The 17,343-nt window shown below is 40.6% G+C and overlaps 1 protein-coding gene across 2 annotated transcripts in view; it reads left to right on the top strand.

The window, feature by feature from the left end:
* The window catches only part of ammecr1 (AMMECR nuclear protein 1), a 113,368-nt gene that overhangs the window by 49,443 nt on the left and 46,582 nt on the right, over positions 1 to 17,343 (top strand). The window contains exon 2 of one of the 2 annotated variants that reach the window (XM_080187938.1): positions 15,211 to 15,321. The exons of the other annotated variant lie outside the window; for it this stretch is intronic. Coding sequence (XP_080044064.1) covers positions 15,211 to 15,321 — 111 coding nt within the window. The remainder of the gene's footprint in view (positions 1 to 15,210; positions 15,322 to 17,343) is intronic. 2 annotated transcript variants of the gene reach the window in all.

Raw genomic sequence — 17,343 nt, 5'->3', positions numbered from 1 at the left:
GTTGGAGCAGAATTTTTAGAGGCAGGTGATGGCAGTTTTGAAAAGGGTGAGTACAGTAATTGAAGAATGGGAACCATGGGGCTAGGAAGAGAAGTTGGGTGGCTCACATCCCAAATGAGAATGGGGTTGACAAGTGGCTGGGTCTTGTGGAAAATCGGTACAAAAGAGCCTATGTGCCAAGATTACTTCTGCCAGCTGGACACAGAACTAGAAGTGACAACACATTAGGATGAACAAGGAGAGCAATACAAATTGCATCTTTCAAGCGTGTGTAGAAGGCAAGAACAATGGGTGTAAATGTATAGTCTTTGAAGATGGCTTGGCAAGTTTGTTACTAAAGCCAAGGATTCCATGTACATTTGTAAGAAAGCCTTTTTTAAACTTTATTCCAATCCAATCAAATTAAATCCAATTCAGAGTCCCAACAAGTTGGGACATTCCCGATCCAAGCTGACAAGACAGGGATCTCACCTCTTGTCTTGGGCTTGATCTACGTGATCCAAGCTGATTGGAGTAGGCATAGCTCCTCCTCCAAGGCTGATCTTATTTGCATCTTAGCCAGAAGGCCAAGATGCAGCTTTAAAAATTTGCTTGAAATGAAGCTGAAATGTAACCTAATGACTTCAACCAAGTGTCAATACTACACTTGATCTTAGCCAAAAGGCCGAGATTACAAAAGCAAGAAAGTTTTGCTAAACCCTTTTTAAATTTTAGCTGGGCCCCATTAGTGATATGTTCAGTTCTGGGCCCCCACATGTCAGGAAGAATGTCAGGGCCTCAGGGTGCTGAAATGGAGTGGTTCAAGAGAAGAGGGAAATCAGTTTTGTTGAAACTCTGGAGTAGAGTGTGGTTTTGTGAAGAATTCATAGCGATGTTCATATTTATGAAGAGCAGATGCAAATGAATTGATTCTGGTGTCACATGAGTTGGTAACTAAGGGCATAGATTTAAGGCAAGCGCAGAGGTGGTGACTTTCACATGGTAAGTTATCATCCAGAATTCAGTGGCGGTGAAAGCACTTTCAGTAGTCCCATTTTGAAAGAAAACTGGGATAATTCTGAGGAAAAATATTGCCGTGCTTGTGGGCAAAGAGCAGGGGAGTGGGTCCGATTGCATAGTTTGACCAAATAGCCAATGCCAGCATGATGGAACAAATGACCAATAAATCTACAGTAAATTCATTTTGTGCTTTCACCGAGTACACAGATTTAAATTAGAATTATTTTATTTTGTGTTCAACAATATTGGTATTAATTTCTGATGACTACACCTTGCCTGTGGTAACCTAAAGACTTGTTCACAGCAAACATAAATGAAAAATATATTTGGATGGCTGCATGGTTTTTAAGTTCTGTACTAATATTGAAGGATGCCTGCTGTGAACAAATTAATCATACTTGCCTACCACTTTAGAAATTCACTTAAGGTGCGAATAAGGTTTTTTAAAGTTTTCTCAGATTTTTTACATGGAGTGGTGGGTACCTCAAATTTGTTGCTGGGGGGCATAGTGAAAGTGGATACAGTAATGACTTTTAAGGGGCATCTTGACAAGTACGTGAATGAGATGGGAATCGAGGGGTATGGCCACCAGAAGCATAGGAGGTTTTAGTTAAGTCAGGCAGCGTGGTTGGTGCAGGCTTGGAGGGCTGAAGGGCCTGTTCCTGTGCTGTAATTTTCTTTGTTCTTTAGGAAAATTGATGTTTCTCCAATTTTAAATGTTTATTTTTGAACTATTTATTTTTCTCCATTACTACACTAAATGGATTGAGATTTCAATCACTACCACCAAAATATGCTATCACTGATGCCCCTTGGCGCATCTTCGTTCCCTGAAACTAAGTTCAGAACTGTTGCTTCCCTTTTAGGCATATTGCACGTTGGCTAACAAAAATTCTTCTGATTGCATTTAAGGATTTGTTCCGTATGTATCTTTGCACTTCATAAAAGGATAGCTGAAATCCTCAGTGTGGTTGTTCCTTTCATTGTTTCTCTGTTCCAACATTTGTTTGATCCTTCCAGCATATCATGCCTCTTCAATGCTGTGATTTATTTCTTGATGAGCCCTCCTTTATAATCATCCCTCTGGCCTGAAAGCCTTGCGACCAAGAAAGTTGAGCTTCCACTCCTACTTTTCTGTAAACCATGTTTAATAATTGATCCAAGTCAATTGGTGACTTCATCTGGTGGGCACAGCCTAGTGCAAGTAATAATTGATACATTTCCAAAATATCTGTCTGTACCCTCAGTTCATCTGCCTTATTCAATGGTCTCTTTGCATGCAAATATGTACGACTAGTCACTGAGCAATTCCTGTTTTATTGTCTGTTTTCTAGAACAGTTCCTTTTGTCTATTTTCAAGACCAATTCTTTCACTTTCCATCCTTATTGATTTGCTACCTTCCCACAACACCAAAAATCTCAGCTAAGAATTCATTTTCAAACAGCACAGACTGGCAACACATTTGCTGTCGAGTAAGTATCTTATTGCAACAATACTAATTTAAATACAGATTGTTTTAAAAAAAGAAGTAATCAAAACTTCTCACTCTGAAGAAGCTACATGAAGTTGTCTATGAATAAGAATGGGCCAAGGGAAGATGAATACAAACTTTATCAAGAATCTGGCTTTGTGATATGTTTCTAGTCCTAAATATGAAAATATAATTGGGAACTCTTTATCATGTTTAAAAGGAAGACTTGCATCTGATGGGCTCTATTATTCAAGGAATAAACACTCATTTGCTTGAAACCTTTCTGCAATGATTTCAACACCTATTATTGAAGAAAACAGCTCCCTCATCATTGTTACCACCCATCCCAGTTCTTGCCAACCCCATTTCTCCAACTACAAAAGCTTTGTTCTTTAGTTCCCCTTGCCTTCTGTTGGTTTTGTTCTCCTCCAACACTCTCACCACAACAATAGTCATCGCCACCAGCAACTGTTGGCAGTCGCATGTGTCATGTGCTCCAATGCTCCATGTGTCCTTGCACTAGGCTGTGACCACCAAATGAAGTCACCAATTGACTTGGATCAAAATTCAGATCCGGTAGAAGGAATATTATAGGACTCAGCAGAAAGCCATTTCCCATTCAATCCTGGTCTGACATTCAATGAGATTATGGCTGATCTGTTTGCAATTTCAACTCCACTTCCTTGCCTTCCCCATAATCATGGCGCGGTGGTTAGCACTGTTGCTTCACAGCTCCAGGGACCTGGTTTCAATTCCTGGCTCAGGTCACTGTGTGGAGTTTGCACATTCTCCTCGTGTCTGCATGGGTTTCCTCCAGGTGCTCCGGTTTCCTCCCATAGTCCAAAGATGCGCAGGTTAGGTTGATTGGCCATGCTAAAATTGCTGTTAGTGTCCTGAGATGTGTAGGTTAGAGGGATTAGTGGGTAAATATGTAGGGTTATGAGGTAGGGCCTGCGTGGGATTGTGGTCAGTGCAGACTTGATGGGCTGAATGGCCTCTCTCTGTGCTGTAGTGATTCTATGATAATCCTTGACTCCCTTATTAATCCAAAATCTGTCTAACACTGCCTTGAATAAATCCAGTGACCCAGGCTTCACTGCTTTTTGGGGAAGAAAATTCAACATTCTAATGACCCCTTATAAAAAAATTAATCATGGTGTTAAGGAGATCTCTAAACTCAAACTCTTCTCCTCCCCACCCCCCCCTGCTATTCTAGCCTCCGCCCACAAATGGAAACCCATGCCAGTTTCCACCCTATCAAATCCCCAAAGGATCCTTTTGTTTCAACAAGTATATCTCTCCATTCTTCTAAACTCCAACAGGTGTTAGCCTGACCTGTTCAACTTTTCTTCATTGACTAAGCCCTTCAAACCAGGAATTGTCTGTCCTGGTTTGATCATCATAGATATTTTTAATGTGTTCTCTGCTCCATCCCCAACCATTATCCCAGCTATTTGCACTTAGCTGATTTATAAGTGTTCTACCTACCTGGTCGTAAGTGACTGGAAGTGTTATGCTCTGGGTATTCTGGCTCCACAGGAACAAGGTAAAAACGATAAATCATTTTTGTCTATGGACTGGATATCCCCAGCACCTAAGACTTGGTGTGAGATTTCCATTCATGGGTCTGGAACGGAACTGGTAGGCCTCTGAAAGGAAGCTTGTTGCAGAGATATCTAAAACATAAGTTTCAATGATTTTAGTCTCTTTGGTGCTGCAAAGTTTATTTATTAATCACAAGTAAGGCTTACATTAACACTGCAATGAAGTTACTGTGAAATTCCCCTAATCGCCACATTCTGGCGCCTGTTCGGGTCAATGCACCTAACCAGCACGTCTTTCAGGTTGTGGGAGGAAACTGGGGGAAACGCACGCAAACACGGAGGGTGTGCAAACTCCACACACAGTGACCCAAGATGGGAATCGAACTCAGGTTCCTGGCGCTGTAAGGCAGCAGTGCTAACCACTTGCCACCATGCTGCCCTATGAATACATATTCAGCCTGGTCAAAAATGGAGATGATAGCTGGAGCCACTTTGTGAAGTGTTTGGGAAGGGTGATCATTGTGTGGGTGGAAAGAATAAATTTATCAGCATAATAGGTGCACATTGCAGTGTCTGACATAGCTATGTTTAAGTGGATTTTCACTGATCTGCATTTCTGTCAGAATGGGTAAATCTTCATTGAAGTCAAACAGAAATACACATGAAATTTCCTTTTATGTATGAAGCTAGCAATCCTACACAGTAATAGAAATGCAGGTGCTGATCTACAAACTGGAACAGTTTTGTCTTGTATGTATAATTGACTATTCTAATTGTCAATTTATATTCATATTGCAGATCTTGTTTCGCTAATGTTGCAGTGTGTTTAGAAATATCAAAGCATTAAAATATGCAAGAAACAAGAATGCCGAACCGTTTCAAAATTGTGAAGCTGACACAAGAATATTTGGGACTACCAAACCCAGGGTTTTTAAACCCTCACTGATACCTGTTTGAAATGTTGGTCTCATTCCATTTTGTTTTTGTAACTTCAAAACAAAGGATTTTATTTTCAAATGTCCTTTATTTTTCAACTAAGATCTGAAGTTATTAACCCCAACTGTTTGACCTGGATTAATCCACTACTATGTAGTCAGATTTAGGCAGCTGGCTCAGGAAAGTAGTGATGTATTCTCAGCATTGCTCTTTGTTTTGAAAAGAATCAAATGACCAAAATGCTTGTAAAGAGGTGTTAAAGTTTGAAGTTAGTGACATGCAGCCTGTTTATATTTGGCAGATTACTGATATATTGCATTGCAAAAAAACACACAGTTCTTGATCTTTTCATAAAGTTGTTTTTTTTAAAAGATATTACTGAGTATATTTGATGTGAATGTTTGATCAATAAAGTGGGAGAACATTTTTGAACTAAATGATGGGGAGCATGTTAAAAATTGACCAGTGACCTTGCGTTCACAAGTCTTTTGGTTTCCACGTATGTAATTACTCCCAATATTTTCCTGAAATAAGGCGCTCTTTCAATGTATAACAGAAACCCAATGTATAGCCGAATCATCTGGGTAATGTGTTCATATCAGAGCTTCATACCATGCAAAACGATGTATATCAATGACATTCCTGACCTGGATTCAGTTCCAAGCTGTCAGTTTATTTCTCCCCCTGCACTGACATTGTAATTGTTTTGTATGGTTATCATTTGCGATTTTTCTGGTGGATCCCATTTTGTCTCTTTTTTTCTAGGCAACTGGTCTTATAGGTTGTGAAATACACAAAGTAGTCTGTCCTGCAGGTGATATTCAGGAAATGCTGGACATGGCGGCACAGAGCTTCTACAGCTCCAACTCCAAAAAAAATGCTCTTTATCAAAAATTGGTACCAAGAGTTGTAACCTCCTGACTAACATCCTTGCAGGCATGCAGTTATCACCACTCTACAATGTTAAAAGATTGCTGTTTATTTCACAAGTTGAAGGTCTCAGCTGAAATTGAGCCTAGGCAGTCTTGGACTTAAGACACACAAGTTAATTAGAACTGTGAATGATCTGAATAGGCTAAAATTGCTTCAAAGGGCTGAATCAAAACTTTGAACTTTGTTACTTTTACTGACTTTCAAAGTTTTTTTTGCTCCCTTTCTCTCGTTCTCATGCTCTTGCGTGACATTTCATTCTTTTAACACAGTTGATTTTGAGTTAGATGGATAGGTAGAATAGGTAGTGTTCTTAAGAATTTATGGGTTTCATTTTGAAGAACTCTTAATTATTTTGCTGAGAAAAGAAACATGCTGTTGCAGCTTTTTGTCTTGTACTCAACAGGACAGAAGCAAGGGAACATCAATTCTTCTGAATGCAAAAAGGGTGCTGACTGGTGGCAAATCAACTGTGGTCAAGGCATTGCCAAGGAGAGTGCACCGGGGAGTTGGTCTTCCATACCTCTGATTAATTCAGAAGAAATGCAATGCCTGTGTAGGTGTCTTTAGCCTTCAGAGAACAAGCTCCTACATGTGAATATGTCGCTACTAGCAAGTGTATATGAATCAGAATGCAAGCCAAACTGTTGATCATAAATTGGTTGTTAGTGTAATTTTTGGCACGCACAGAATTGTTGAGCAAGTGCTGTCCAATCAATGAATCACATCTAACGTTAGACGTTATGTCCGAGTTCTGCAAGCAAGCACTGTTACCATCCTCCAGTCGTTGAGATACACTGGCATCGCATCAACACTAAAATTGATAATACCACGTTATTCATTTGAAATTCTTGCGTCTATCATTATAAAAGATGAAATTTTCCACGCAACCTGCTGCGAAATATACAGTGACAGAAGCAGCCCACCATTGGCCAGCAAAATTCTGCTGGTGGGAACAACCAGAGAATTTCAGTCAAGACACAAAGCTTCAACAGCATGTTTCTCTTTCCTTCAGCAGTACTCATTCCTGTACTATGGCAATATTCAAATAGTTCAATGTTATTAGGATATCAAATTACCTGTTTGTGTGGGCCACATTAGATCTTCCTGATTTCAACTGTGTTGCAGTGAAGTGGGGCCAGCCATTGTAGAGAATTTGAGAAACATCCAGCAATTGATGATTCAATTTCAAATTCCTTCTCTCCTATTTAAAAGTTGGGATTCTCAACAACCATACCACAATGTTTCAAAAATTACGCAGCACTTTTTCCCCAAATACAATATTTATTTGCTTGGGACTATAATTCATTTCGAGGAATCAGTACATATGGTTCCCCTCCAAATCAAAACCCTTCTGACCTGGAGCTATGCTCCTTCACTGTTGCTTGGTCAGAATGCTAGAACTGCCACCCTAACAGAATTGAGTATAGCTGTATCACATGGACTGTCGAGGTTCAAGAACACAACAGCATCTTCTCAAAGGCAATTGGGGATGGGCAACAAATGATGTCTCCGCCCGCAATACTCAAACCCCTTGAAGTTTTTTAATATTTGCATTTTTTCAGTATTGCATATTCACTAAGTTGTGAAATTTGTCATTCGAGCAAGCTTTTCTAATGATTCATTGTTTGCCAATTAGCATCATTCAATAGATGATTGCACTCTGTAGTTCTTTTTGGTAGTGGAATCTTGCTGCTAGCTCCCTCAAGAAACCTGATTTTGTCCTTGTTCAAACTCATTTACCAAATCTAAATGATGTGAAATCTTAATCTGAACATTACTTTTCTAAAAATAACCCATCACCTAATTATGGAACTGTACCATAATGATCTTTAGACCATTGCTTACTTGCATATCTCTTTATAAATAACAAGCTTTTGTCTGTCATTTAAATGCATAGATTTTCCATTTTCAAGTCAGTTTATATTTTATCAAAAATGAGAATTGGTTTGGTCCTTGCAAGCTCGTACAGGGATTTACTCGGGGCATCCCTCTGGGGAATTTGGGGGGGGGCAGGGTTTGTGTTCAGCTGATTTCAGCTAATACATAGACTGGCGAAAGACAGTATGGAGTTAAAGATGTTCTTTATTTGACCAACATATATTAGGAGAGAGTCAGAGGATCCCAACTTTTCTCATTACATCATGTGAGCACAACAGATACATTTTTGAAGATTTGAATTTCCCACCCAAGCTGGATGGTCCAATTACATTAATACATTTTTTATTTACTTTAGCTAATAGCATTCTACCTTCCAGCAAAATTAGGAATTCATTGGGCAACCAAACCCAGAAATTCTTCTACTCCCCCTCCCCTCCACCATCCCCAATTGCCTCGTAACCTTAACTATGCAAATCCAGTAGGTTCAAGGAGTTTCTCCTAATACCTGCAGTCCTCAACACAGATGTCAGGGGAATGTATTTTACAGAGGGTGGTGGGGGCCTGGAATGCACTACCAAGCAAGGTGGTTGAGGCGGACATGCTGGGATCATTGAGACTTATCTAGATAGCCACATGAACAGACTGGGAATAGAGGGATACAAACGAATGGTCAAGTTGGGCGCATGAGCGGTGCAGGCTTGGAGGGCTGAAGGGCCTATTCCTGTACTGTTCTTTGCTCATAAGAGAGTTATCTACCTTACCTGTTTTCAATCCCCTCACCAGTGGAGGCTGAGTACGTTATTCCTTGTAGCTAGCAGTGGAATCCTCCTATTCATTTTCAAAAACCCTGGTAGCCTGTAGCTGCCTGGCCAGCCCCTAATAATAGAATCCATGCTGTTTGCTTCATTGTTTCAGAAGAATGTGGTCTGTCTAATTAAGCTTGTATTGCATTATGCCTAGGAGTAAGTTGCTTGGCCAAAGCTCACAAGAAAATACAAAAATTTAAATCTGTAATACTTTGTTCAAAAATGATTGCTTAGATGCTTATATAGACAATATTTTGTATAATATATGTGAGGCACATTGTGATGCCTTTGATATATATAAGGCATGTTGTGGCTCCTATTTTTAACCACTCTACTTTATTTTTAATAGTCTTCAAAAAACAGGAGTATCTGTATCCCCTGCTACAGAGCCCACTTGTCAATTGCAGAAAAGAGCAGCTAAATGTGGATAATGTTCATTTGTTCTTCAGTGTAATTGTTCCATTTCCTGTCATTGCCAGATGTAACCATTAAATTTGGCTGTGTTTTCATTTGTTATTTTGTGTTTGTAGTTCAATTTCTAAATTAAGGTAGAATACGTTTTCTCTCAACTTGGAAACATACTAATTAGGTGCAGGAGTAAGCCATTCGGTCCCTCAAGTCTGACCCCTCATTCAGTAGAATCACTGCTGATCTGATTGCGGCCTCAATACCATTATCCTACCTTATGATACTGTTTTGACTACCTTGGTCAAGAATTTATCTACCTCTGCATTAAAAATATTCATGATAGGTGGTCAAGAAGGCGTATGGTGTACTGGCCTTCATTAATCGAGGGATTGAGTTTAGGAGTCGGGAGGTAATGCTGGAACTTTATAAGACCCTTGTCAGGCCTCATTTGGAGTATTGTGCGCAGTTCTGGTCGCCTCACTATAGGAAAGATGTAGAAGCTATTGAAAGGGTGCAGAGGAGATTTACAAGGATGTTGCCTGGACTGGGAGGCATGCCTTATGAAGTTAGGTTGAGGGAGCTGGGACTCTTTTCCCTGGAGAGACGAAGGTTGAGAGGCGACCTGATAGAAGTTTACAAAATGTTGAGAGGGATAGATAGGGTGGACTCTCAGAGGCTATTTCCCCGGTTTGAAATGGTCGCTACGAGAGGACACAGATTTAAGGTGCGGGGAGGGAGGTTCAGAAGTGATGTTAGGGGTAAGTTTTTCACTCAGAGGGTGGTGAGTGAATGGAATCGGCTGCCGTCAGTGGTGGTGGAGGCGAACTCGCTGGGGTCTTTTAAAAGACTTCTGGATGAGTATATGGGGTTTAATGAGATTGAGGGTTATAGATAGGTCTGTAGGTTGGTAGGTGATGTGGTCGGCGCAACTTGTGGGCCGAAGGGCCTGTTTGTGCTGTAGTGTTCTATGTTCTATGTTCTATGATGTGGAGATGTCGGCATTGGATTAGGGTAAGCACAGTAAGAAGTGTCTCAACACCAGATTTATTTGGCAGCACTTGCTTTCGGAGCCTCAAGCTCCTTCATCAGGTGAGTGAGGACTTGTGTTCACAGACAGGGCATATAAGACACAAACTCAATTTACAAGATAATGGTTGGAATGCGAGTCTTTACAGGTAATCAAGTCTTAAAGATACAGACAATGAGTGGAAAGAGAGCTAAGCATAGTTTAAAGAGGTGTGTATGGTCTCCAGCCAGGACAGTTAGTAAGATTTTGCAAGCCCAGGCAAGTCGTGGGAGTTGCAGATAGTGTGACATGAACCCAAGATCCCAGTTGAGGCCATCCTCGTGTGCGGAACTTGGCAATCTGTTTCTGCTCAGCGACTCTGCATTATCGTGTGCCGGGAACGCTTACCCAAAGATCAGAGGTGAATGCCCGTGACTGCTGAAGTCTTCCCCGACTGGAGGGGAACACTCTTGCTTGGTGATTGTCGAGCGGTGTTCATTCATTTGTCATGGTGTCTGCATGGTCTCCCCAGTGTACCATGCCTTGGGATATCCTTTCTTGCAGCTTATCAGGTAGACAATGTTAGCCAAGTCACATGAGTATGTACCGTGTACTTGGTGGATGGTGTTTTCACGTGAGATGATGGCATCTGTGTCGATGATCCACACGTTTTGCAGAGGTTGCTGTGGCAAGGTTGTGTGGTGTCGTGGTCACTGTTTTCCTGAAGGTTGGGTAGTTTGCTGCGGACAGTGACCTGTTTGAGGTTATGCAGTTATTAAAAATATTCAATCTGCATCAATCACTCTTTGGGGAAGAGAGATGCACAGGCCAATATCCCCCACAACATTTCTTGTCATCTCTTAAGACCCCTTATTTTTAAACTGTCACCTGATTCTGATCTGTCCAAGGGGAAATGTCCTTGCAGCATTTACCCTGTCAAGCCCCCTTGGTCTTTTTATATTTCAATAATATCACCTAATAAATCTAATAATCACCTAGATAATATCACAGACCACAATCAGTAAGAATAAGCAACAACACCTCCCATGATCAGCCTCAACACTGCCACATAAGGATGAATTCTCAGCCCTCTTCTATACTCCTTATACACCTTTGACTGTGCGGCCAAATTCCCTTCTGATTCGATTTTCAAGTTTGCTGACAACACCACTGCAGTGGGACAGATATCAAAACAATGACAAGACAGAGTACAGGAATGAGAGAGAGAGAGAATCTGGTGAACTGGTGTGGTGACAAAGGACATTGTGATTGACTTCAGGAAGCATAGAGGAGAACATGCCTCTGTCTACATCAATGAGGACAAAGTGGAAAAGTTGAGAGCTTCAAGTTTATAGGTGTCCAGATCACCAACAACCTGACTGGTTGTCCCCCTCCACCCCACAATGCCAACACTAGACTTAAAGTCTACCAATGCCTCTACTTTAGAAGACTAAGGAAATTTGGTATGACAGCTACGATTCTCACCAAGTTTTATAGATGCCCCATAGCATTTTTTTCTGGTTGTATCACAGCTTGGTATGGCTCTTGCTCTGCCCAAGACTGCAAACTATAAAAGGTTGTGGAATGTAGCCCAATCCATCTCTCGAACCAGCGTCCCATCCATTGACTCCGTCTACATTTTCCACTGCCTCAGCAAAACAGCCAGCATAATTAAGGACACCATGTACCCCAGACATTCTCTCTCCCACCACCTTCCATCTGGAAATAGGTATAAGACTGAGGTCACGTACCAACTGACTCAAGAACAGCTTCTTCCTGCTGCCATCAGACTTTTGAATGGACCTGCCTTGAATTAAGTTGATCTTTCTCTACACGCTCACTATGACTGTAGCACTACATTCTACACTCATTTCCTTCTCTATGAACGGTATGCTTTGTCTATATAACACGCAAGAAACAATACTTTTACTATTAATACACATGACAATAATAAATCAAATCAACACTTCTCATTCTTTTAAACTCCAATGGATACAGGCTCAGTCTGTCCAACTTTTACTCATAACGTAACTGCTCACTCCAGGAATCAGTTGAGTGAATCTTCGTGAATGACTTCTAATACAATTATATCCTTCCTTAAATAAGGAAACCAAAACTCTACACAGTACTCCAGATGTGATCTCCCATTTTTGTATTCCACTCTCCTCCATAAACAATTGCATTCCATTCGCCTTTCTAATCACTTACTGTACCTGCATACTAGCCTTCTGCTGTTCATGCACTAGAATACCCAGGCTTTTGTACCTCAGGCTTCTGCAATCTCTCTCCATTTAAATATGCTGCTTCTCTATTCTTCCTACCAAAATGAACAAGTTCACGTTTTTCCACATTATGCTACACCTGTCTTTTTGTATTTGCAGACTCGCTTAACTTATCAATATCTGTTTGCAGATCCCCCTTGCACTCTCTTCACAACTTGTTTTCCTACCTATTTCAGGCCATCAGCGAAATTGGCAACTATAGCTAGCCAATTGATATCGATTGTAAATTTGTTGCTTCATCAATGATCTTCCTTCCATTATAAGGTCAAAAGTTATAATGTTTGGTCATGATTACACAATTTGCAGTTCCTTGGATACTGAATCTCAGTGCCCACTTGCAACAAGATGCAGGCAATATTCAGGCTGTTTAATGGCGTGAATGTTAATTGTCACTTAAGTGCCATCTCCAACAAGAGAGAATCTAACCATCTGTCAATGACATTCAGTGGCAATGCCATTGCTGAATCTCTCAATACTACATTGCAGATGTGGCCCTTTGACCCACTGAGTCTACACCCAATGCATGAAAGGTCCTGACCTGCCCACCTAAGCCAAGGGCTGGAAAATGGGATTAATTCCTCACTACCAACAACCTGAGTATTACCATTGAATAGAAACTGAACGGGACTAGCCATATGAATACTGTGGCTGCAACAGCAGTCTGGGAATTCTGTGGTGAGTAACTCTCCTGATTTGCCCAAAGCCTATCCACCAATTGTAAGGCACAAGTCAGGAGTATGATGAAAATAGTACTGTCCATTTTCACAGATATGTGATTCCAACAACAAAAAATGACACCCAGAACAAAGCAATCCTGATGCCCCATCTACCACCTTCAAAATTAATTCCCTCCAGCACCAACAAACCATGGCGCATCTATGAGATGCACCAAGCAACTCGAGACTCCTTTGACAGCAATTTCCAAACCTGTTACCTTTACTACTAAGAGGACAAGTTCAGCAGATGTATGGGAACACTACCATCAAATACCCCTCCAAGCCTCCCACCATCCTGACTTGGAAATATATTGCCATTTCTTCATTCAAAATCCTGGTACTCTCTACCTTACAGCATTGTGATTGTCCCTACAATAAGGTCTGCAATGGTTCAAGCAAGCAATGCAACATTCTCGAGGGTTACTACAAATGGGGAGTTAATGCTGGTCTTGGCAGTGACCCTGCATCCCCTCAATGAATATAAAGGTAGTTGAGGCCCCTGCACTGATCCATGTGGTACTGTTTCATAGTAATGAAATGACCCATTTCTGCTGACTGTCTCCTGCTGGCGAACTAATCATCTATCTGTGTTAATATGTGACCCCCTACACCATGAGTATTTGCTTTGTATAGGAACCTTTGAGGCACCTTGTCAGATGTCTCCTGGAAATCAAAGCATAGCACATCCACCAGTTATTAATTATACACTATTTCCGTTTCACAATACCATGTTGACTCTGCCTGATTGCCTTGAGCTTATTCAAGTGCCCTGCTGTAACTTTTTTAATAAATAGGTTCCAGCATTTTCTCTGACATTCAACTAATTGACCTGTATTCCTAGTTTCTTATCTGTTTTTAACTTATCACGTTTTCCCACACTTGATCCCTTGCTCCCAATATTTAGTTTAAAGCTCTCTCTACTGCCTTAACTATATGACATGCCAGAGGTTGCAGCATGGTTAAGGTGACGATCAGCTCCCACTTCCCCAGTACAGGTGCCATGAATCAAGAACCATTTCTCCCACAGAGTCTTTGAACCATGCATTTAACTCTCTAACCTTGTTTACTCTCTACCAGTTTGCTTGTGGCTCAAATAATAATCCAGAGATGATTATTATCCTTGAACTTCTGCTTTTTAATTTGGCTGCTCATACTCCCTCAAAACCTCTTTCCTAGTCCTATTTATGTCATTAATATGAACATGGACCCTGAGAATTGAATCTTCTCCCACTGCAAGTTTCTGTCCAGTCCTGAGCAAGTGCCTCAAACCTATGTCCTGGGCAGGTGACGTGGCCTCCTGAATCTTGTTCTTGAGTGCAGAGAACTATGCCTATCCCTCTGACTTTACTATCATTGCATTCCACTTAACTCTCCTGCAAGAATAGATTGCTGACCAGTGCCATAGTTGGTTTGCTCATCCACCTTGCAGTTCTGCTGTTAGAACATAGAAAAACTACAGCACAAACGGGCTTTTCGGCCCACAAGTTGTGCTGAACAAGTCCCTACCTACTAGGCTTGCCTATAAGGCTTACTTCATGAAGCCTCTCCTCGTCCTGCCCCTTTTCAGATCTTGCTGGACCTCCCCCTCCTGCCATTTTCTCAACTCTCGTAGGGTCTCTCTCTTTTGCTCCCTCATGCTGCTTTTCAAGACTTGCATACTACCCAGCATAAATTGGTATGTGTTAAGTACCTTGTGGAAAGTAAACTAATTTTCATTTTTTTGCGTCTTTTTTTATCCGGAAGCACTAAACTTTGAGGTGATTATTTTAGCCAACTAACTATAAAAGATGACTCGGAGCTGAAGGGAGTTAGGAATGTGATGGATTCTATACTGTGGAACAGGTGGAGCAAAATCAAACGTCAGATAGGTAGATGCTCAGGAGAGATTTGACAATGATGACATAGTCACAAAACAAAGGAAGTGTTGATGATGGTGTTAAAGACTAAAGGTGTTGATTGTACCTAAGTCAGGTGACAAGTGTGTTAATGGCAAAACTTAAATGGTAACATAATGTAGCTGATGTTCGTAAGTACAATTGGTGGTAGTGTTTTGAAATTTAAAAGTGAAGTATAACAGTTGAACAAATAGTTTATTAAAAGAACAGTCAGATTATCTGCGATGCTTCAAATTTTTGAATCAGGGCAAAACGTGTGTACTTTACTTGAGATATGAAACTTGTGCAAAAAGCATTTATTACTCTAGTGCTTATGTGCTTAATTTATTTTCCAGCCCATTATTTGTGACATGGAAGATTGGCCGTGATAAACGGCTGCGAGGATGCATAGGTACTTTTTCTGCCATGAACCTACATTCAGGACTCAGGGAGTACACTCTTACCAGGTGAGCTTTTGAGGCTTTGTTTTCTTGTATTGTTTCAGCACTCGTATAATGCCACTTGTTTGCCAGTTACTCCCAACGCTACATACACTGATATATTTACTTGAAGCCCTCTGCTTTCTGTCTAAAGAGCAAGAAGGAAATTAAATGGGTAATTAGTGTAATAAGTGGTCTGGATAATATATGGGGCTGTATACAAACCTAATTAAGTTAACCTAGTTTGTTGTTTTGGAACGGCTCTGCCACTGTTAGAATTTGAGCGTGAAACTACTGGGTAAGCATATGGAAATGTGTGATTTACAAGAGTTTCTTAAAATATCCCTAATACTTAAGGTGCTGATTGTCACTTATATAGTTGGAAATCTCTAGTAGGCTAAATACAGTAAGCTATGGTACAGTTCTGCACATAGATACTGTCTATTTAGTTCAATAATCATAGCATATTTGCTTTCTGCAATTGTATAATGCTAATTCATTTCAGAGGGTGCATTATGTACCATTGCCTATGTTTTCAATTTTGGGAAGGAAAGGAATAGATTTTTTAATAGAATCAGATTGGATTCATGCAGATAAGCTTAATACTAAAGTGCAAGCAAGGCTTCTAAGGAATTTGGCCATGGTACATCTTGAAGGCTTAAATCCACACCCAGAAGAAACCCACTTAGTTTCTCAATATTGTCTGTGTACTTTTGTAATCACCACTTGGTCAATTACTTCAGAGGCACCTGTTACTTCCCTTGAAGGTACAGGAAATCAGAGCTATTTATATTTCTAATATTCACTCTGCAGAACAAATACTGAACTGGCTTATTCTTAAAATGTTAGTTGATCACAAATCACTACCTTCTCTGGGACTCTATACTTTTGTATATAAGTGACTATGTTGCTACTGGGAGAAGAAAGAGGCAAAATGCTATAAATGATATCCTTAAATGCTATAGTTTGAAAATTATTTGTTTAATATCTGAATTAGATGCATTGGAGGAACAGCATTTGCATTGATTACTGAAATCTATTGTGCCCAGCTATCAGCTGTAAATATTGCTCTAAATGTTCAGCAACAATGTAAATCTTCCATTCTGAAGCTCGTGGGCGGCATGGTGACAGTGGTTAGCACTGCTGCCTCACAGCACCAGGGACCTGGGTTCAATTCCGGCTTGGGTTACTGACTGTAGACTCTGCACATTGTCCCCATTTCTGCATGGGTTTCCTCCACGTGCTCTGGTTTCCTCCCACAGTCGGAAAAATGTGCTGGTTAGATGCATTGGTCATGCTAAATTCTCCCTCTATGTACCCGGACAGGCACAGAGTGTGGCGACTGGAGGATTTTCACAGTAATTTTGCAGTGTTGTTGTAAGCCTACTTGTGACACTAGTAAATAAACTAAACATTCTGCAGACATTGGCAGGTCATAATGTAAGGACCTAAATTGGGGTTAGCAGTGGGAAGTAGGAAGCGACTGGACCTTTTTGCCAGCACTTTTTTCCCAAAAAAACTTCTCCCAAAAAGATACAATCAATGAAACTACTGCCATGTCAATGTAACGGGGGATGCGCAATATAAATGTTGAACTTGCAGGTGATACCCATATCCAGAGAATGAATTTTTAAAAATTGATGGGAAGTTGAAAAATGGTGTCCGGTTCTAAAGTAGAAGCCTTTCTTTGAAAGCTAGCTTAGTGTGACATTCTGCTTTAAAATAGATATTTATATTTCCACCAAAGCTATTAATACCCTCTTTTTTGAGATGCTTAGGTAGCTCACTTGTACCTGAGACTCAATTGTGACCCAGATGTAAATACAGCCACACAGTTTCCTCCTTTCCCTTCCTGTCTGCCTCTCTGATCCACTGTCTAGTAGCTTACAGTAGTTTTTGACAGCAGTTTGCTCCATTGTCTGTATTGTTAAGTCTTGAGTTAACAGAGCAATACGTGCACTTCTCTCATTTTATTAACAGTACTTTTCTTTCTCTTTAGTCTCATCCCCAACAACTCAGTTGTTGTGCAGGCTTTATAGCTTGTTTTGG

Source organism: Carcharhinus amblyrhynchos, chromosome 4 (genome assembly GCF_965287045.1).
Source record: "Carcharhinus amblyrhynchos chromosome 4, sCarAmb.v2.hapA, whole genome shotgun sequence".
NCBI classification, from domain to species: domain Eukaryota; kingdom Metazoa; phylum Chordata; class Chondrichthyes; order Carcharhiniformes; family Carcharhinidae; genus Carcharhinus; species Carcharhinus amblyrhynchos.
The sequence above is the reverse complement of the archived record's forward strand: the minus strand, read 5'-3'. Positions and strand labels throughout refer to the sequence as shown.